Source organism: Drosophila takahashii, chromosome 2R (assembly GCF_030179915.1).
Source record: "Drosophila takahashii strain IR98-3 E-12201 chromosome 2R, DtakHiC1v2, whole genome shotgun sequence".
Classification (NCBI taxonomy): Eukaryota; Metazoa; Arthropoda; class Insecta; order Diptera; family Drosophilidae; genus Drosophila; species Drosophila takahashii.
Window position 1 is genome coordinate 41944783 of NC_091679.1, and position 20066 is coordinate 41964848.

The 20066-nt window shown below is 39.4% G+C and overlaps 6 protein-coding genes and 4 non-coding genes across 10 annotated transcripts; 5 read left to right on the forward strand and 5 right to left on the reverse strand.

Moving 5' to 3' along the window:
* The first annotated feature begins 5371 nt into the window (after positions 1-5371).
* LOC108058931 (uncharacterized) lies at positions 5372-6525 on the forward strand. Its single transcript, XM_017143925.3, has one exon. It carries the CDS (start codon positions 5891-5893, stop codon positions 6479-6481), a length of 591 nt encoding a protein of 196 aa, XP_016999414.2. The 5' UTR covers positions 5372-5890; the 3' UTR covers positions 6482-6525.
* A 159-nt stretch (positions 6526-6684) lies between these two features.
* On the forward strand, positions 6685-7407 carry Gbp1 (Growth-blocking peptide 1). The gene has a single exon (XM_017143958.3). It carries the CDS (start codon positions 6975-6977, stop codon positions 7347-7349), a length of 375 nt encoding a protein of 124 aa, XP_016999447.2. The 5' UTR covers positions 6685-6974; the 3' UTR covers positions 7350-7407.
* A 343-nt stretch (positions 7408-7750) lies between these two features.
* Positions 7751-9491, forward strand: Gbp2 (Growth-blocking peptide 2). The gene is made up of 2 exons (XM_017143956.3): positions 7751-7925; positions 8258-9491. The coding sequence occupies exons 1-2, from the start codon at positions 7810-7812 to the stop codon at positions 9369-9371; spliced, it is 1230 nt and encodes a 409-aa protein (XP_016999445.3). The 5' UTR covers positions 7751-7809; the 3' UTR covers positions 9372-9491.
* A 2191-nt stretch (positions 9492-11682) lies between these two features.
* Positions 11683-12108, reverse strand: LOC108058930 (uncharacterized). The gene has a single exon (XM_017143924.3). The coding sequence runs from the start codon at positions 12046-12048 to the stop codon at positions 11818-11820; it is 231 nt and encodes a 76-aa protein (XP_016999413.2). The 5' UTR covers positions 12049-12108; the 3' UTR covers positions 11683-11817.
* Positions 12109-13069: 961 nt separating this feature from the next.
* Positions 13070-13663, reverse strand: LOC108058924 (uncharacterized). Its single transcript, XM_017143918.3, has one exon. The coding sequence runs from the start codon at positions 13495-13497 to the stop codon at positions 13255-13257; it is 243 nt and encodes an 80-aa protein (XP_016999407.2). The 5' UTR covers positions 13498-13663; the 3' UTR covers positions 13070-13254.
* A 167-nt stretch (positions 13664-13830) lies between these two features.
* On the reverse strand, positions 13831-14312 carry LOC108058925 (uncharacterized). Its single transcript, XM_017143919.3, has one exon. It carries the CDS (start codon positions 14255-14257, stop codon positions 14063-14065), a length of 195 nt encoding a protein of 64 aa, XP_016999408.1. The 5' UTR covers positions 14258-14312; the 3' UTR covers positions 13831-14062.
* Positions 14313-17528: 3216 nt separating this feature from the next.
* On the reverse strand, positions 17529-17736 carry LOC123002755 (small nucleolar RNA U3). Its single transcript, XR_006412287.1, has one exon. It is a non-coding gene; the product is annotated as a small nucleolar RNA U3 (small nucleolar RNA).
* A 260-nt stretch (positions 17737-17996) lies between these two features.
* Positions 17997-18078, reverse strand: TRNAL-AAG (transfer RNA leucine (anticodon AAG)). The gene has a single exon. It is a non-coding gene; the product is annotated as a tRNA-Leu (tRNA).
* Positions 18079-19304: 1226 nt separating this feature from the next.
* On the forward strand, positions 19305-19386 carry TRNAL-AAG (transfer RNA leucine (anticodon AAG)). The gene has a single exon. It is a non-coding gene; the product is annotated as a tRNA-Leu (tRNA).
* A 260-nt stretch (positions 19387-19646) lies between these two features.
* LOC123002766 (small nucleolar RNA U3) lies at positions 19647-19854 on the forward strand. The gene has a single exon (XR_006412298.1). It is a non-coding gene; the product is annotated as a small nucleolar RNA U3 (small nucleolar RNA).
* The last annotated feature ends 212 nt before the right edge of the window (positions 19855-20066 follow it).

Here is a 20066-nt window from a genome sequence, read left to right on the forward strand (position 1 = left end):
TGCAACAGCAGAGAATTGCCCATATATAAAATATATTTTTTAGGTAGGCAATAAAATAATAACAATAATTAATTTTCTGAGAAAACAAAGTTCAAATTTAAAACTAAACACGAACCATCAAGACCCGTGAGGATGAATGTGTTGTCTACTATTCTACTGAGACTCGTGAAATTCATTGTTCAGATGATATTCGACTTCAATTCGAAATACACACAGCAATTTAATAATGGGAAATCGAGGACTTTGCTGGTCCAAGCTTCTGCTTTTGATTGTCTTGCTGAGCCTTGCTTTTTTTCTAAATTGTGCGAATATTTTAGTAGGTCGTTGTATGGAGGAAAGATATATGGAAAAGGACAAGTGCATGAAATGTCCGATCGGAACAACCCTTACCGTTAATTATCACTGCCGCAAGATGGCCTAGGAAAGGGGTGTTTGCTTTTATAAATCATTGTAATTCAAAAATTAATAAATATAATAAATAAATATGCTTATTTTACTGTCTTGTTTGTTTTTAATTCCTATCTGCGTAGGGGCTCCAAGAATCTGCATGGTGAGTTCCAACATTCTAGTTTTTATAGTTTTCCGAGATCTCAGCGTTCATAGGGACAGACATTTGCACGAATACAATATACCCTTTTACTCTACGAGAAACGGGTATAACTATGTGCTATAGTCATATGTATGTGTAAGCTTAGACATTAAATCAATTTAAAACCAGACACGAATGCTCAGACAGTCAGTTCTTAAAATTTGTACTGGTATTGGGTAATACGTGTTGCAGAATATAAGATTTACATTTTAGAAATCGCTATAAAGGCGGAAACTGCGGCCCCGACAAACAAATTCTACAGGGATTCTGGCGAGGGCTATCTTCTTTACTTGAGCTTTGATTAAAATAAAACAAACCTTTTTCAACCATGCTGATTAACCGACTTTCCTGTCCGAAGCTGCTGCTCTTTATTGTCTGGATGTTCGCGACATTGGATTGGAAGGCTGCCGGCGCTAAGAAATGTTTGAAGAGTATACCATGCCAAGTATGGAGGTATAACCCCGCGGGTGAGCTCGTGAAGAGTACTGTATATATATAGATTACTATATATACTAAGAAATTAAGGTGAAAGTAATAAAAGAAAGTATGAGAAATAAAAGCTGGGAAGAACGGTGGAGCCGAATGTATTTTAATGAAAATTGAAATACGTGTTATCCTAATCGAACCATCCATTCAAAATTAAAATTTTTGTAGGCGTTTAGGCCATTGTAAAATTTGTAAACGTAGAAATTTAAATAAATATAAATGACAGGTTAAATTGTATATAAGTGTTTAACAGCGAGTGAATTTTGTAGCAAGATATATTTGCCGAAAAACTATATAATATAGTTAAATGTATTAACATTAGCACTAAAAATTCTAAAGAATTTAATATAAAACTTTATTAAAATATTGTAAAATTTAAATCAATACACGAAAGCGCGGCCAATCAATTTGTTGAACTTGTGTTGGCATATAAAATACTCCGTGTGGTAGAATATTAGATGTGAAATTTAAGAAATCGCTATAGAGGCGAAAACTGCGACTCGTGGACTCAGTCTCTAGAGCGATATTGGCGAGTGGGAACGTGTCTACTTGCGCATCGCAATTTCACAATGCTGATTAACCGACTTTCCTGTCAGAAGCTTCTGCTCTTCATTGCCTGGATGTTCGTGGCATTGGACTGGAAAACTGCAGACGCTGTACGTTGTCCGCCGGGATATACCTTCAAAATTGACCACTGCCGCAAGAATGGAGGTATAACACCTCCATAAGAAATTAAGGTGAAGTAATAAAAGAAAGTATGAGAAATAAAAGCTGGGAAGAACGGTGGAGCCGAATGCATTTTAATGAAAATTAAAATTCGAGTTATCCTAATCGAACCATCCATTCAAAATAAAATTTTTGTAGGCGTTTAGGCCATTTCTAAAATAAGACCAAATAGTTTATTTGCCTTTGTATCGTTAATAGAGGAGTGGCACATTGATGAAACAGCCCTGCGTTCCGAATGTACCCCTAGAACCTGCATTCTCAATGCAAATCTTATATCTTTTAAAGTTTCTGAGATCACAGCGTTCAAATTTAAAATTTTTCTGCAAAACTATATACACCCAGAAAAATGATGGACAACATTTTAGGTCATGCATAGCCTAAAACATTTTAAATGGACTAAATGTTCCTTTTTAGGTCATGTACTGCCTAAAAATTTAAATTTTTGGTATATTTGCCCTACTATTTAGGTCCCGTATAGCCTAATATTTTAGGTCATCGTGGGCCTTAAAATTTATGCATTTTACCTAAATAAATTTGCACGGAACTCTGATACCTTTCTAGCGACGCTATAATTCCCAACCAGTTATAGCGCGGCTTGCATGGTAACCCACTTCGATCGTTGAATAAAACAGCGATTTCACTGCTAAACAGTGAAGCCTCTTCGCTCGTTTTTGTGTGTTGGAATAATGACGACTTCTTGAAGACTAAGCCGACATTGACCTCGAGTTAGCTATAAATTTCTCTGTATTTACTTTATAATATGAAACATTTTTCAGTACAAATTTTTAGGCCAAAGAAAGCCCAAAATTTTGGATAGGGGTTTTCTTATATTTTAAGGCAGCCAATTACCTAAAATCTAGGCCAAAAATTACCCCATTTTAGGCCATTAATGGCCTAACATTTTAGGTCATACAATCCTAAATTTTAGGCCATTCAAGGACTTAGCTCCAGTTTTAGGACAATTTTACCTAAATTCTAGGCCATTTTTTGACATGTTAGGTCATTTTTTTTTCTGGGTGTACTATAGTTAAATGTATAAACATTACCGTTAAAAATTCCAAAGAGCACTTGAAGTCGAAAATATATTAAAATATTGTAAAATTTTTAAACGTATAAATTTAAATAAATATAAATGACAGGTGGGGACCATGAGTTAAATTGTATATAAGTGTTTAACAGTGAGTGAATTTTGTAGCAAGATATATTTGCCGAAAAACTATATAATATAGTTAAATGTATTAACATTAGCATTAAAAATTCTAAAGAGCACTTTAATATAAAACATTATTAAAATATTGTAAAATTTCAATCAGTACACGAAAGCGCGACCAATCAATTTGTTGAACTTGTGTTGGCATATAATACTCCGTGTGGTAGAACATTAGATTTGAAATTTTGGAAATCGCTATAAAGGCGAGAACTGCGACTCGTGGACTCAGTCTCTAGAGCGATATTGGCGAGTGGGAACGTGTCTACTTGAGCTTCGATTACAAATAACCCAAAACGCAATTTCACAATGCTGATTAACCGACTTTCCTGTCAGAAGCTTCTGCTCTTCATTGCCTGGATGTTCGTGGCATTGGACTTGAAAACTGCAGACGCTGAAGTTTGTGCGCCGGGATATACCTTCCAAATTGGCCACTGCCACAAAAGAGCATAGGCAAAGCACTGGATAGTTAAATCTTAAAACTCTCATTGAATTAACTTAGTTTGCAACTGCTTTGAGAATGAAATAATAAATAAAATTTGTCTCCCAAGAATGTCTTATCAGGCTGCAAGTGAGCTAGCGAAAGCCCTTTGAACCCCGACTTATGTCTCTCAAAGTGCCTCCTAAGCTGAATCAGTTTTTGAATCAGAAACTGAGATTCAGGGACTTAGTCGCAAGTGCAATATTGGCGAGTGTAAACGTGTAAACTTGGTTTTCGATCGCAAGTACGCCAAACCAACTTTACGATGGCAATTCTGCGGCTGCTGCTGCTGTTCTTGCTTGTCTGGCTGTATCTGGCATTGAATCTAAATCAGGCGGCTCAAGTGCCCCGCGTCCAGTCCATTTCCACACTAAGGGAAGTGCATGGATTTGGAAATTCATCTAGAGGAACCACAAAAGTGAACGAGGTCCCGAATAATTCATCTATTCACCGAGGAATTTCTGTGATTGAAAGCCATTTCTCTACGGGATCCAACGGAAGCATAAATACGACATATTTTGATTTGTCGGATATAGGCTTTGAAATATGTGACAACAATTCCACAAAAAAAGAGTGTAAAAAGGGCGATTTCCACAGTCGGTCGGCTAATAATATAACAAGAAATCTGAGAAAAAATAGGTAATAATTAGAAAATAAAATATATAATTATCGTCTACACAAAACTTATTTTTGTAATCTCAAAAAAAAATTTAAATTATGTTAGTATCGTAATAATATGTAAAAGCAGGCACATACTTATGTAGTGGAAGATGGTCATTCCTTTACTAAGCGATTGTATGTCTTCATAAAAATAAGAAATAAATAAATAAATTTGAAAAATTTTAAATAAAGGAAATAGTCGATTACCTAGACTATCAGATACCCATTACTCAGCCAAAGGGAGCGCGTAAGAGATAGAGATGTGCAAGGAGCAAGGCAAGGAGCATTTCATTGTTTTCTTATAACTTTTTATTGAGTGGTCCTATTAAAAATGTATTTAAAAGTAATTTATTTTAAAATAGGCAATCGTATTTATAACTTTTTTGAACCAATTCTTTTCTATAAGACGTGGAAAATAAGATAATATTCGCGCGTCTTGTGACGGATAGCATTCAAATTGGTACGAGTACAATGAATGAGTAAAACCTGTTGTAAAATATCAGATGTTGCCTAGAAAGCGATCAATCGGGAGTGCAACCGATTCGCTTATTACTCAATTAATAATGTAATCCTTTTTCTCCCAAGAATGCCTTATCAGGCTGCCAGTAAGCCAGATAAAGCCCTTTGAACCCCGACTTTTGTCTCTCATAGTGGCTCCTAAGCTAAATCAGTTTCAATTTCCCATTAATTTTTAAATCGTTCCTATGGTAGCTATATAAGCTGATATAGTCGCCCGATTTTAATAAAATTAAGTTCGAAATTCGGTACAGTTCAGAAAATGTTATTCTTAAGCGTAGGAGGTTACATGTCAATTAACACCAAAGCTATAATTTGTTAAATTACTCTGTTGTATTTTTCCTGTAGAAGCTATAAGATATAGTTGTATTATAGTTGGACAGATATAGTTGATATAGTCGCCCGATTTTAATAAAATTAAGTTCGAAATTCGGTACAGTTCAGAAAATGTTATTCTTAAGCGTAGGAGGTTACATGTCAATTAACACCAAAGCTATAATTTGTTAAATTACTCTGTTGTATTTTTCCTGTAGAAGCTATAAGATATAGTTGTATTATAGTTGGACAGACAGACAGACAGACAGAGAGACAGACAGACCGACGGACGGACGGACAGACGGACGGACAGACAGACGGACGGACCGACGGACGGACGGACAGACGGACGGACAGTGGAAGTGCGAGTGAGATGTCGATAAGCAACCTATCGTTGTTAATTTGTTTGTTCATAACTTTTTATTGAATGGTCCTATTTGAAATAATTTTTGAATTATTAGCATTAACAGAAATAGCATTCGAATGAGTACTCAGTGGTGTAGGAAACAACCTGTTGTAAAGTATCAGATGCTGCCTTGAAAATTGATTATTCGCATTGGCGAGTGCAGTGGCTAGCTAGCGGTTATTCGACCGATTCGCTGATTATTCAGTTAATTATGTAAGCGGTTGCCATTTGGCTGCCTTTTCGCTCTTATCAGCGTGCAAACAAACTGGCACTCAATTGCCAGCAGGTTGTAGAACTAACAGCGCTACTGCCTCTCGGACCCCGACTTCTGTGGTGTCTCTGGTGTCTGCTGTGTCTCTCGAAGTGGATCCAAGACTGAATCAGAAATACTGAGACACTGGGCCGGAAACTGAGACTCAAGAGACTCAGTCTCGAGTGCGATATTGGCGAGTGTGAACGTGTTTACTTGGGCTTCGATTGCAAATACACAAAACCGACTTTACGATGGCAATTACGCGGCGGCTTCCCCGATCGAAGCTGCTGTTATTGTTTGCCTGGCTGTGTTTGGCATTGGATCTAAATCGTGCAGCTCGAGTGCCCAGCGATCAGTTTGTGTTTCCTTCTGACTCAAAGACCAATAATCCGCCCATCCGACTGGAGTCCAGACTCAGGGAAATCGAGCGACAAATGGAGGAGGTACCGAGAGCCACGAATGTCACCCTCTTGATGCCCAAGGAAAGCAAAAAGGGTTCGCCCCGGAATACGGGTAACGAAAATATCTCGCAGAAACCAGGAAATACTCCCAACAAAACCGGAAGCATAAGTGATCTTCCGAATAATTCAACCAAAGGGGAGATAGAAGTACCATCCCGTCAGGGAAACAAAACCCATCCCTCCAGCGAATCCAAGATGGTAACCTTCGTTAAAGAACCCGAATCGGATAAGCCAGCTCCTTGGGATCAAGCCACCCCAGCCACCATTGTCTCCGATCCCAAAGGCGTTATTATTGGACCGCGGATTGTCCTGGAAACCACAAAGATTTGTCCGGAGGGCACTACCCTCACCGTCAATGACCATTGCCGCAAGATTGCCTAGCATTTCTTCTAGATCTTCAATAAATAAATCTTAAAAGCAATGCACTGTGAAGCACCTGAGATTTAATAGGCTACAATTGAGTTTAAAGAAATTGTTTCCAGTCTTTAAACTTGTTTTTTGTCATTCTCTAATTTTTAAATGAAAAAATATTTTAAAAATTTCAAACCTTTTTTGCTCTTGTTTTTCAAATTTGCATTTTATTGAATGAAAAAATATTTTTCTTTTATTGGATGTTTAAATTTTTGTCAGTGTAGCCTAGTACGTATATATCTAAAAAGCTTGTTGCTCTTCTTCTGCTTTGTTTACGTTTTGTTTTTATGGGAGAGCGCGTGAGTGTTTCTCCCACTCGTGTTCCCCATCAGTTCGCAGCGATCTTTTATCTGGTTTTTTGGTGGGAATGGGAATGTGAATGGAAAGATGATCGCCAGTCAGTCGCCTCCACGCTCAGTCTTTGAAGCTTCTTCGTAGCAAACAAGCGCGCATCTCCCCGACAATGTCGATTCGCATTAACCCATTGGTGCTGTGCTTCCTGCCGGTGGTTTTCCTCCTTATCGAGGCAAGAACACGACCCGGAAACGACGATCGCATTGTGTTTCCCAAGGACAGCGATGAGGATGAACACCATTCGAAATTCACTTACCCGGTGGTTAACTCGACGACAACGACCACTGAGGAACCTCCGACCACAATTACAACGCTTTTGGAAATCACAAACTCTACAGAAGATATCTCTATTTCATCTGAGGAGCTGGTTAATGGAACCACCACAGAGATGCCCACCATAGACAATCGTATATTACTAGAGACCTCCGCAAAATGTAGACCCGGCTTTGAGTTGCATGCCAAACGCTGTCGAAAGCCGGCTTAGTCTTTAGTCTTTAAGATCGATGTTAGCCAATAAAGTGATATTTGAATAGAACTAATGATTGATTAATGGTCCGAGTCTTTTTTTGGGTGATTAGTCAACCCCTTTTTGGATGTCATACGGAAAAAATCCCCGTAGAAAACTATCAGCACAATGGTGGGAGAAACTCTGGGGGGAAACTGTATGCCTTGTAAAACAAAGTAATTATAGTTTGGAGCTCAGAACGGTGAGTCAGTATACATACATATAGCACAAACAACTTTCCGGTGCATTCAGCTGGGACTGCTATTCCCTTCTCTTTGGGGACTGTAATTCGATGCCTTATCTGATGTCATGAACCTGTCTTATCAGCGGCTCAAAATATATACTCACCATCCTCGGCTAGATCATCTTTTGCGTCGGGAGAACGGATCAGTCTGCTTCGAATATTCAACGCGCCTGGTGTATCGATCTCGAGTCGAAAATGTTTTCCCAACTCTTATCTTTGAGTTGGGCTGTGTCAATGATCTTGCTGATCAGTGGACAATGGACCGAAGCCCAGAATCCTTACTATGTGGAGAATGGCGGACTAGGCCACCAGTGAGTACAACACAATCTTTTTAAGATCAGAAACCTTTAAAAATAACTACTAAAAGAAGTCTAAATTGGAGTTAAAGAGCTTAAAAGAAAGTATGAATAAAATATAGCCATATAGTAGCACGTTTAATATTGTAAACTAGTTTAAAACTTGTACTTCTTATATAGAAATAAAGTAAGTGACCTAAAGAACTCTCTTTAATCAGAAATAAAAAATCTAATCTATTATTTTCGAATTGCCGTTTTGTCAACAAGCAACAATGTTTTCTTAAGATTATTATTAATTTATAATATATTCTTTACAATTTATTAATGATGATTTTTCTATTACTCAGGCACCACCATCGCCATCATGGTCATGGTTATCATGGACCACCGCCCAACGCCTTCGGTCGATTCCCTCCGCCTCCTCCACATTATCCAGATTATCAACAAGGTGGTGGTTATCCACCGTATTATCCATCTGGTGGTCCGATTCGAGGCTACCAACCTGGCGGTTATTTTGGAGGTCAGCAGCCTGGTAGGGATTTTAACAGGGGACAACCGGGATTCCAACAGCCGCCCGGTGGAGATTTTCCCAGGGGTCAGCCAGGTTTTCAGCAACCCGAAGGAGATTCTAACAGATGGCAACCTGGAGGCAAGGCACCGGGTTCCCAACAACCAGGCAGCAGTGAGGAGACACCCAGCTATCCTGGTGCCATACAGCCGAGACCTGGACAAAACCCAGGAGGATTCCGGCAGCCAGGCCAAAGCACTGGCGGATTCCAGCAGCCCGGTGACGGAGGAAATACTCTACAGCCGAGACCTGGGCAAACTGCAGGTGGTTTCCAACAGCCAGGCGGAAATTCAGGAGGATTCCGACAACCTGGTCAGAGCTCTGGAGGATTCCAGCAGCCAGGCCAAAACACTGGAGGATTTAGACAGCCAGGAAGCGGTGAAAATACTCTACAGCCCAGACCTGGTCAAAACTCAGGTGGATTCCAACAACCTGGACAAAACTCTGGGGGATTCCAGCAGCCAGAGCAAAACATTGGTGGATTCCAACAGCCAAGACCTGGATCCCCTAATAATCCCATTCAACCACGACCTGGCAGCCAAGACGAGGACTTCTCTGAGTTCAACTTCCAGTCACCGAAAACTTTGCAGCCACGACCTGGTCAGGATCAAGAGATCGGAGGCTCTGGCGTCGGCAAGACCATCCAACCGATTCCGGGACAGCAACAGCCTTCATCCACCGATACTGTGGGCAACAACATCCAAGATCTTTTCAGTACCCAGGATTTTCTGTCGCCCGAATTGAGTCAGGCACCTGGAGCCCACCGAGATCCCAAGTCGGAGGCTGAGGAAGTGAGGCCGCAGTCGACGGATCAGCGATCCCTGTTCGATCTGGATCCCAAATGCACGGAGGGAACCAAACTCATGGCGGGACGCTGCCGGAAGGAAGCCTAGGGGATGAGTAGGAAACGAATACCTGGAAATACTGAGATTGCTTTGTATGCAATTATACATTTAATGTTTTCATTGTGCCAATAAATCTGACATTATCAGTAATTAAAAAAACAAACCTTATTTTGGGGCAAATCTTTATATACATAGCTGATAAGGTTGTTTATGCAAGATTCGTAGTACAAGTGTTTCAGAGATTGCCAATGGGGAAGTAAAGTGACTTAAGTGTGTGAGCTTTGGCAACCAAAATGAGTCAGTGGATTACGTATTCCAGGGTAGCCGATATTAAGCATTGAAATATTTTTCAATTAGTAATTATGAATTAAAGGAAAATACGATGTCATCACTTTATGATTTTCAGTGATGCTACTTTTTTTTACTGCGAGTAACCTTATCTATTAAAAATGTTAATACAGTGAATCAATGAACGCTACTCATCGTCTGTCAAATTCATAACAAGGGAAATTCTGAAATGAATTCGGGAAACATTAGTTTTGGTTTGAAAGTCGAGGAAAGTTCATCGCTTAGAAGATGGGACTCAAGACTAGCGAATTTTTATATCTCCTCTCCTTGTCGGTAATACTATTACTGCTTCAAGTCGATAAGAATTGTCCACCTGGTTTTGAATTGTTTATTCATCGTTGCCGGAAACCAGCCTGACAAGTGATATATTGCAATGTACCGCAAAGTATTTTAATTTGAGATAACTTTTAAATACCAAACACTGTTATTAAAGAAATTAATGCTCAATCAAAGTGTAATTTATTTAAATAAATATTATATAGGGGAGAGTGGGGGAATTTCGTCAGCATTTTTTCAAAGCTATTTTTTGTCCATCTTGAGACACGTTATCATATTTCTATTTTTATTGTTGAATGCGGTTAGCACCAAGCTTTAAAATGTGACATTCCCCTATTTTTTTAATTAGCTTGGTGATTTATAAAAAAATAAAATGTAAAACCAATATACTGGGGCAATCTCACCACACAGGGGGGTAAAATCACCACACAACTGGGGAAATTTCGTCACCTGAAAAATGTAGGGAGTTTAACGCCTGAAAATATGCTACACTGATCAAGCGTACCATTTTTGTTGACGTCATATATTTGTTGCTGCTGCTGGTTGTCTGTTCGTTAGACAGCTCGTCAAATATAAAAATATGTATTTAAAATAGGTGCGAATTTACCCTTAGCGTAGGGTGGCGAAATTTCCCCAGACCGTACTTTTTTAGAAATAATTATTTTTCTTGCGAAATTAGGCGCGAAGTTAAAAATCACTGACGCAGAAATGCACATTATAGCACTGTGTATTATATAAAAAATCGTGTATCTTATTCCTTTTGAATTGTGGCATACAGAAAAAATTTCGTCGAGAACTAAATGTAGCTTTTGAACTGTTAAAACACATTTAATATTATAGCTTAATTATCTTGGCCTTCTGTGCAAAACAAATGCATTGGTTGTGTCTGGCCGTCTTGAAGGACTAAAACAAAAAAATTATATATTTTTACGACTTATGGATTCCGAGATATTGCAGGTGACGAAATTGCCCCTGTGACGAAATTCCCCCACTCTCCCCTACCTACATTAACAAATTTAATATTAAATAATATAAATTGAAAACTTTTCTAAACCAAAAATCTTAAGTATGTAGTCTCCTGGAATTCCGGGGAAGACGTTTTTTTCCTAGGCTTCCTTGTGACATTTGTTTTGTGGACCACCACGAATATAGCCTTCTGGACACAAAGATGGATTGATCTTATAGACGCTAAAGACGGGCGTAGCCAATGTCCACTGCCAACTTAGCATCAACAGGGCGGCAATTAGTGCAAATCTTGATAGAAAATCCATAGTTTTTCCCAGGTATCTTGACTCGTAATCTCGGGCTTGAGAACTGCGTTACTAGTTCGAGCCGAGCTTGTCTTATAAGTAGTGGATTTCAGCTTGGATCAACTAAAAGGCAGTTAAGCTTCTACCTAGAGGGCTTTTGGTGGGAGTAAGAATGCCAAAGCTACCCTCTCTCTGATTGTTTCTAACAGATTTACCAAGTTATTAAGTTGATTCGTAAATATTGGTTTACCAGCAGTCCAATATATAAATACATTTTTATTGAAAGTAACCCATTAATTTTTAAAAAAGTAAACGACCCTTACAATTTTTAAAAGAAAGTAAAATAGCGTATTTATAAAAAATTGTAATACAGTGGATCGCTTAGGGGATGAAAATCAAGATTAGAGAATTCGTATACCTCCTCTCCTTGTCGGTAATACTGTTTCTGCTCCAAGTTGAAAAGGTTTAAGACATGTAGAAATAGCTAGTTTTTAAATAATTTATTTGTTCGTGTATATTTTATGTTTCAGTTACACTTAAAACACAACTTTTGGCACGTTCTCGTTTGGCATTCGTTATTGAATTAACGCCGAATATTATCCAAAACAGACGTTATCTTTTTAGGCCTCCTTACGGCACCTATTTCGAGGACCCCGAACATAGCCTTCTGGGCACACAGATGGATCGAGGTTAAAGATGCTTCCAGCAGGGGGAAATTCTGCCGGTAGAGGCTGTTGACTGCTGGATCCTCCACTGTTTTGGTTATTTGGTATAGTGGGCACTGCCATTGTCCACTGCCAACTCAGCATCAGCAGGGTGGCAATAAGTACAAATCTTGATAGCAAATCCATGGTTTTTCCCAGGTACTCGACTCGTAATCTCGGCTTGAGAACTGCGTTACTGATTCGAGCGGAGCTTGGCTTATAAGTAGTGGATTTCTCTGCCCAAAGGTAGTAGAGCTTTCATCTGTGGGGCTTTTGGTGGGAATGAGAGAGCGAAAGTTACTCTCTTTGATCGTTTTTAACAGATTTGTTTTGCAAATTTACCATGTTTATTAAGGTGATCCGTAAATATTGGTTAACCAACAGACCAATGTAGGTAAAAGAAGAAACTTTTTCTTAAAAGTAAACCATTAAATGTTTTAAAAATAAATGATTGCTTTTTATATTGCCTATAAATCTCTTATTATGAGTAATTCAAAAAAATCGTATTAAGTTTGTTTATGCAAGATTGGTAATACAAGTTTCCCAGAGATTACCAAAGAATGTTGTTTTTAGGGGAAATAAAGGGACTGGAAAACAAAAAAATGCGCTTTAGCAACCAAATGAGTCAGGAGATTACGTATTCCAGTGTAGCTGATTTATAGCATTGCAATTTGTTTGTAATCACTAAAAATGTGCTTCATATAATTTTCTTAAATTTATCTGTTTTCTGAAAAAAAGCCTTATCTCTAAAAAATGTAAGTACCGTGTTGTATGCAATTAGTTACTTTGTCTAATCAAATAAGTGAGCACTACCCATCAGCTGTCAAATTCATAACAAGGGAAATGCCTACATGAAAGGCCTTTAAGGGCATCGGGAAACATTAGTTTTGTTTTGGAATTCGAGGAAACTGGACCGCTTAGAGGATGGGACTCAACCTTAGAAAATTCGTATATCTCCTCTTCCTGTCAGTAATACTATTACTGCTCCAAGTCGAAAAGAAGTGTCCATCTGGCTTTCAATTGTTCGTTGATCGATGCCGGAAACCAGCCTGATCCATGCAGTATAACAATGGATTTCTTTTAAACTTAACCACCTAAAAAGTATTTTAATTTGGAGTTAACTATTAAATACTGAACATTAATACAAATTCAAACATTTTTTTACGGCAGTGGTTTGAAATATATGATAATTTATTTTTTGCGTGTATAAATTATGTATCAGTATCAATAAAAACACAGCTTTTGGCACGTTCCCGTCTGACATTCGTTATTCAATTAACGCCGCTCTTTGGAGCTCAGTTATTGACCTAATATTACTTAATCTCCTGGAATTCCCAGACAGTCGTTATCTTTTTAGGCTTCCTTGCGACACGTGTTATGAGGGCCAGTACGAATATAACCCTTGGGACACAAAGACGGATCGATGCTGAAGATGCTCTGCACCAATATGGCCGAGTTGTCCATTCCGGGTAAATCGGGTCTGGAGATGGGTTGGTTGATAGGTTGGCTTTTGGGAACTGGAGGCATGGCCATGGTCCACTGCCAGCTCAGCATCAGCAGGCCGGCGATCAGTGCAAATCTTGATAGTAAATCCATGGGTTTCTCCAGTTGTTTCGACTTGTAACCTCGGGCTTAGGAACTGCGTTACTGAATCGAGCCAAGCTTTGGCATATAGTTGTTTGATTTCTCTGTTCAAAGCCAGCTAAGCTTTTATCTGGAGGTTTTTGGTGGAATTGGGAGAGCCAAAGCTACTCTCTCTCGATCGTTTTATAAATAAGTTGCAAGTTTATTAACTTGACCAGTAAATATTCCGTATTTAATATTGGTTAACCATCTTGAAAGTAAACCATAATGTTTCCAAAAGCAAATGATCATTTGCATATTTATTTACCAACTTTTTATTGTTTTCCGTTTTATTATTAAACACCGTTTTATCACCTTTTCGTGCGTATTCACTTTATTATAAACAATCATTATCTGATAAAAGCTTTAAACATAATGCTGAGCATTGGGCTTATAAAGTATATTCTTTTCTAATTGTGTATTTACGTATTATTTTGATTTTCAATTTTCTTTGGTGTTCAAAAATAATTACTTAGAGTTCACTCAGTCTAAAACAGTTTGTTAACAACTATTGATTTATCACTACCCCCCTGTTACGTCACTTTTCCGCAAATGCCGCTCGTAGTTTTTCGTGCTGGGCATTGGCAGCCGCCTCCTTGGATTCCGCACCCTGGTTCACAGCCTTCCAACCCAACCAGCCGACGGTGTGCAGCACCAGGACCGCGATTCCGATCCGTACAGCCGGTCCGTACTTGAAGGAAGATCCCCGGATGCCGTTTTTGGAGGTATCCATATCAAAAACTACGTTAAACAGGCGGCGTGCAAAAATCAACTGATTGCACGTGAATAAATAAGAGAGAGAAAAAGCTCCAAAAAGCTTTTGTATGTATTCCCAGGGCTACGAACCCTCCGATCGATGGAATCAGTTCCAATTTAATATTTAGTGAATTTTAAATGTGAAATTTTAAAAGTCAGACGCCTCAAAAGTTCCGTAAAAGTACAAAAAAACAAATGCCAAAAGATAGGTGTTGAAATAAGTGGGATATCAAAATAGTAAACACCCTTTTTTAAAGAAATATATTAAGAAAAATTTATTTAAATTTAAGTAGTTGATTTATATATATTTATTTTAATATATCTTTTCTAAATTACCCTTAATTTCCTCTTTTATTCTTATTCTTCTTTATTATTAAAAAAAAGGATGTAAACGTTTATTAATAGATAGAAAATAGTAAAAAGTGTTTAAAGAAATAAATTTACAAAAATTACAACTCTTTTCATTTGTAGTTTTTCTTAAACTTTTTATTATAATTTGTCTGAATTCTACTAAATGTTTTTAATGTCCGTACTGACATAGCTTAAAAGCCAAATGAAACTGCCTCCTGGCAGGGAATATAGAAGCCACACAGAGCACAAATGCAAATGGCAGAAAATAGAGGAAAACTTGGGCATCAAATGGCACACAAAACGCTCGTATTACATAGCCAACGAGTGAGTCCTGCCGCAGGACGATCTCCGAGGGCCAAAAGGATGGTGGGTGGTGCACATACATATATCCCTGGGTGCGGGTGGGAATTCCACCTGGCCAGGTGAAAGATTGAAGCTGCAGGCGCCAGGAATTAGCATGTTATGTTTAACGCATTTTTGCACCTTCGGCATGTGAGTGTGTATGAATGTTTTCCGACTTCCGACTTTTCCCACTTTTCCGACTTTTCCAAAGCGGCGTCAGGGGGTTAAGGGGCTAGCGGGGTGGCGCCCCCTAGCGACACATGTGCAAACAAGACGTTGCCTTAACCCATTGTGGCTTATCCAGCAGCAGCAACAACAAGAGGAGAAAACCCGAGAACAAGAGCTCAGCATTTTCCGCACATTTAATCGCATTTTGTTTGGGAAAATTGTTGAAAAGCTCACATGAATTTTAAACTGCGGTCGGAGTTGGGGTTTTAGGTTTGAGGTTTTTTCCCAGAGTGTTAGAGGGTTTTTCTTTGAGCCGCTTACGTGTGAGTGCCATTAAATAATGCAGCCTGTGCAGCTAAATTAAATTGAATTTAAGCTGCGACATTTAAAAATTTCATGAGGAATACATAGATATTTGTTCCACCCACCCCCAAAGACAGAACCCCTCTTGAAATTTCCTCCGCAAGAAGAACCTCTTGCCGGGCTCATTAAATAGATGCCCGGTACGTGCTTCCATTTTGGGGCACATTTCATTAAGTGCACGTAAACGGCAGGCTGTCAACTAGCTGGGGGCGTGGCCAACCGCCCAACGCCCCCCAACCCTCGCTCACACACATACACTGAGTGACACACATGGGTAATTCCCAACGTAAACACTTTGGGAAAGCATGTCGCAAAGACATCAATTACGGCATCAGCCGCATTGCCATCAGCATCATCATCATCATCATCATCGATTGGCCCCAGGAAGAGCATGATGATGATGTCAATTCGGGCCCCTAGGTGGCGCTTCCTCGACTGCTGTGCTTGCTTTTCTTTTTCCCTCGGCTCCATTTTCCATTTCCCTTCCACATCCTTCTTCTTTTCCTTTCCCCTTTAACCGCATTTCAAATGTGTTTTTATGTAAGCACTCAAAAAATAAGGCACTTGCAAGTTAACCGAAATGGAAACAGTGTGTATCAAAGGTTTATACTTTGTTAGGAATAAATTAAAGGACGGATATGAAAGTTTTCAAAAATTGTCAAAAATTGTAAAAAAAATGTCCTATTTCTTCTATTCCCTCTTTTAAAACCAATTTCTGTTTATATATTCTAAAAATTAGGTAGTCCATATATTTGACTTTAATTTTTAATACTTGAAACTTAATTGTATTCAAAATAATTGGTTTGTGAAATCTTGAACATTTACCTATTAGTGATAGTAATATAAGGCCTTATTTAGGGTTCTAATTTTTTGAAACCCTTAGAAACTACCTTGCATGATACGCACTGTTCCAAAACAGCCACTCGTATTTGCTTTGCATTGCTTAAATAAATTTTCAGTACGTGTTGTGTCGTGTTTGGCAACAGAAATGGCAAAAAACGAGGCCCCCGGGCCAAACCAAATGGGACAGTTGACAAAAACTAGGCAGCACTTAATTGTTGTTGCGTGCAGCAGACAAGCTCCTCAAATATTTATGCACTATGGCTTAACGTATGGAGCCCATTTCGAGGAACTGAAGAAGTTCGCCAACCAAAACACGAACATGAAAAAGTTCGCCAAGGACATGCCACTTGAAGGCACTTCCAAGTAGTCATCATCATCCACTAATTGAGATCGTTGCAACTCTGAATTAAGCCAAAAATCACGCCCTCGCTCGAGGACCATTCATATGCAGCGTTAAGTAATTAGAGGCTCCACCGCCCCCCAAAAACCATTAGCGAAAATTTTATTACAAATTTACAGTTTACCGTTTTTTTTCTTTTTTGGACCACTCACTGCCAAGTCTTGAGCACGAAGCGCACTTGAAGCGACAAAAAAGCGGAAATCTGCTTCCCACTAAAATGTTTTATAATTCTCAGGGGGGTGGTGGGTGGCGCTTCGGCTGTGTCACCTTTAACGGACTGTCAACGTGCAACAAAAACACTTGAAACTGGCAACAAGCGGAGCGGCAAAAGGGTCGCCCCTCAAGTGCTGTTTTAATTGCTTCACCGAACAACAGAGGCAACAGTGTTTAGAGCGGGCGGAAACAACAATATTACTGCCTGGGGAACAGGAAGGTTTACTGCTCCGCATATTCAATTATTGCAGCGTTAAAGAGTTCGTATTTAATTTCAATAAAGTGGCTTTATTACTGGCGGAAATGGAAATGTTTAAGATTTAAATAACAATTGTAAATCATAATTTGGAAATCAGAACATTATTTAACTCTTCTTTAAAAGACAAGTATTTTACCCACCATAAAAGACGGGAAAATATATTCATTTATAAGCGTATACGCAATTTATAAATCGTTTCACAATTTAGAAAACCATACCTGAGATACTCAAAGTTTTAAGTTTTTCAGAACAGTAAATTTTATCTATGATAATTCTAACTTTTTTCAAATTGATTCGTATAAAAGGAGCACCACTCAGAATTCGCTCTATCCGTTGTTACCGAGCGATCATCGAAGCCCTGCGTCCAACCGATTCGAAAACCGCAAAGGACACTGGGCAAATCCTCACGCTGCCGAATAGAACGATTCAACTCATCAACGCGGGTGCACTTGGCTTTCAGCTAGTGTGAAAGTATGTGAAGACTGACTACAGAAATGATCCTGTGAAGTATAGTCTTAACTGTTCGCTGTCCAACCTGTGGATCTTGGTCTCGGAGAGGCCAGAACTAGTTGGGAATTACAAGGGTGTGCGCATGAGAAAAATTAACAACTCGTAAGGCGATAAGCAAACACATTGTGAGTACGGCGACGGCAGTATTAGAGGGTTGGGACTCGAATTTGGTTCTAATTTTGTTGTTTCTTGGGTTTCTCGCTTGACAACTGTTGGCAAAGATCGGAAAAACAAAATAAAGAGAGAGGAAAAAAATAAAAAAAAACTTGGCAGCGGTGGGATTCGAACCCACGCCTCCGAGGAGACTGGTGCCTTAAACCAGCGCCTTAGACCGCTCGGCCACGCTACCTTGTTGCGGCGCATGTCAAATGCTCATCAAGAGCCACGGAGAGTTCTAACATTCTGTATCTGTATCTGTATCTCAATCTCTGCGGTTCGTGTGGAACTATTTTTATGGGCGCAACACCTTGTCTTTATTTTTCCACCCACACTGCGGCGCATATAAATGCTCTCATTTGGAAAAGGGAAAATGTCAATCAAACGAAATCAATTTCTGGCGCAAGCCTTCCGCCTTCGCCGTTCTGCTGCATTAAAATGTTTATTATATGTATTTTGCAAAGCTGTCAGCGTTTTTGCCTGGCGGCGTCAGCTTAGAAATGCGTTTAAAATTCAAATGAAAATGCGAATTTATGCGTGACAGGCGGTGGTCGTGGTCCTCGCTCACACATGCAACCGCAGCAACAATTTCCCATTGTTGCAAGCCATAAACTGAAGCCGGCATCGGAGTCGAGTTGGCCAGAAGACTCCGCAATGAAATTAGAAAATTGCAATAAAAATCTTTGCACGGGACGCCAAGCAGGGCAAAGCAAAACAAAACAAAGTCTGCGGTTGCTACAAGGGTGCTTTGTATATGAGGCCAAAATAAGGGGTTGTGAGGCAGCATTTGCGGATTCATTAAAATGCCACCAAAAAAAGGGAGCAAAAAGTCAGAAGCCGCGTCAGCAGTGCGAATATTTTGCCACACACACGTGGATTTATTCAAATTTAAAGGCGAGCGGCATGGAAATAATTATAAAATTGTTCAATTTCCACGCCAGACAGCTGCTGGGAAAACACAAAAAATCACGTACAACCCAAGTGGACTCCGAGTCACCCGGACAACCGGCCAGGTAAAAACGCTAATGGAGTTAATTGTGGGCATTATCAAGAATGTTGGCCAGCACGCTGCTATGTCGGAATAAAATTAAATTTCAAACAATTGACAAATTGAAATGCCAGCGACGGAAACTGAACAATAGCCGCATTCCGGGCGGTTTAGAGGAGGATGTCCACTTAATATGCTCGCCAGCAAGGAGCAGTAAATGAAATGAATGACTCGACGAAATAGTTTTGTCAAGACCGCAAGGCTGCGAAATTACTTGGAACAGTAGGGAGTAGTTGTGGCAGAAATATCTGAAAGCGAAGAATTTCTAAAGTACCAGAATTTCAAAGTGGAAATCACCCTGAGAAATCTAGCAATCAACCTTTGCCTTCTCGCTCTGGCTCTTCATGCGCATTTGACATGCGCCGCCACAAGGTAGCGTGGCCGAGCGGTCTAAGGCGCTGGTTTAAGGCACCAGTCTCCTCGGAGGCGTGGGTTCGAATCCCACCGCTGCCAAGTTTTTTTTTCTTTTTTTCCTGTCTTTTTATTTTGTTTTTCCGATCTTCGCCAACAGTTGTCAAGCGAGAAACCCAAGAAACAACAAAATTAGAACCAAATTCGAGTCCCCACCCTCTAATACTGCCGTCGCCATACTCACATAGTGTTTGCTTATCGCCTCACGAGTTGTTAATTTTTCTCATGCGCACACCCTTGTAATTCCCAACTAGTTCTGGCCTCTCCGAGACCAAGATCCACAGGTTGGACAACGAACAGTTAAGACTATACTTCACAGGATCATTTCTGTAGTCAGTCTTCACATACTTTCACACTAGCTGAAAGCCAAGTGCACCCGCGTTGATGAGTTGAATCGTTCTATTCGGCAGCGTGAGGATTTGCCCAGTGTCCTTTGCGGTTTTCGAATCGGTTGGACGCAGGGCTTCGATGATCGCTCGGTAACAACGGATAGAGCGAATTCTGAGTGGTGCTCCTTTTATACGAATCAATTTGAATTAAATTAGAATAAGATCTAATCTTACTTTGTAATATGATAAGCTTAACATGCTGGTAATGCGAAGATATAACGAATATCCAGACTGCTGCACAAATGATTTTATATGGAAAATTCTCAAGATGTTCAAATAGGTCCCCAAAATAAGTATATTTAATTTAAGTTTTTTACCTAAACATCCATCGAG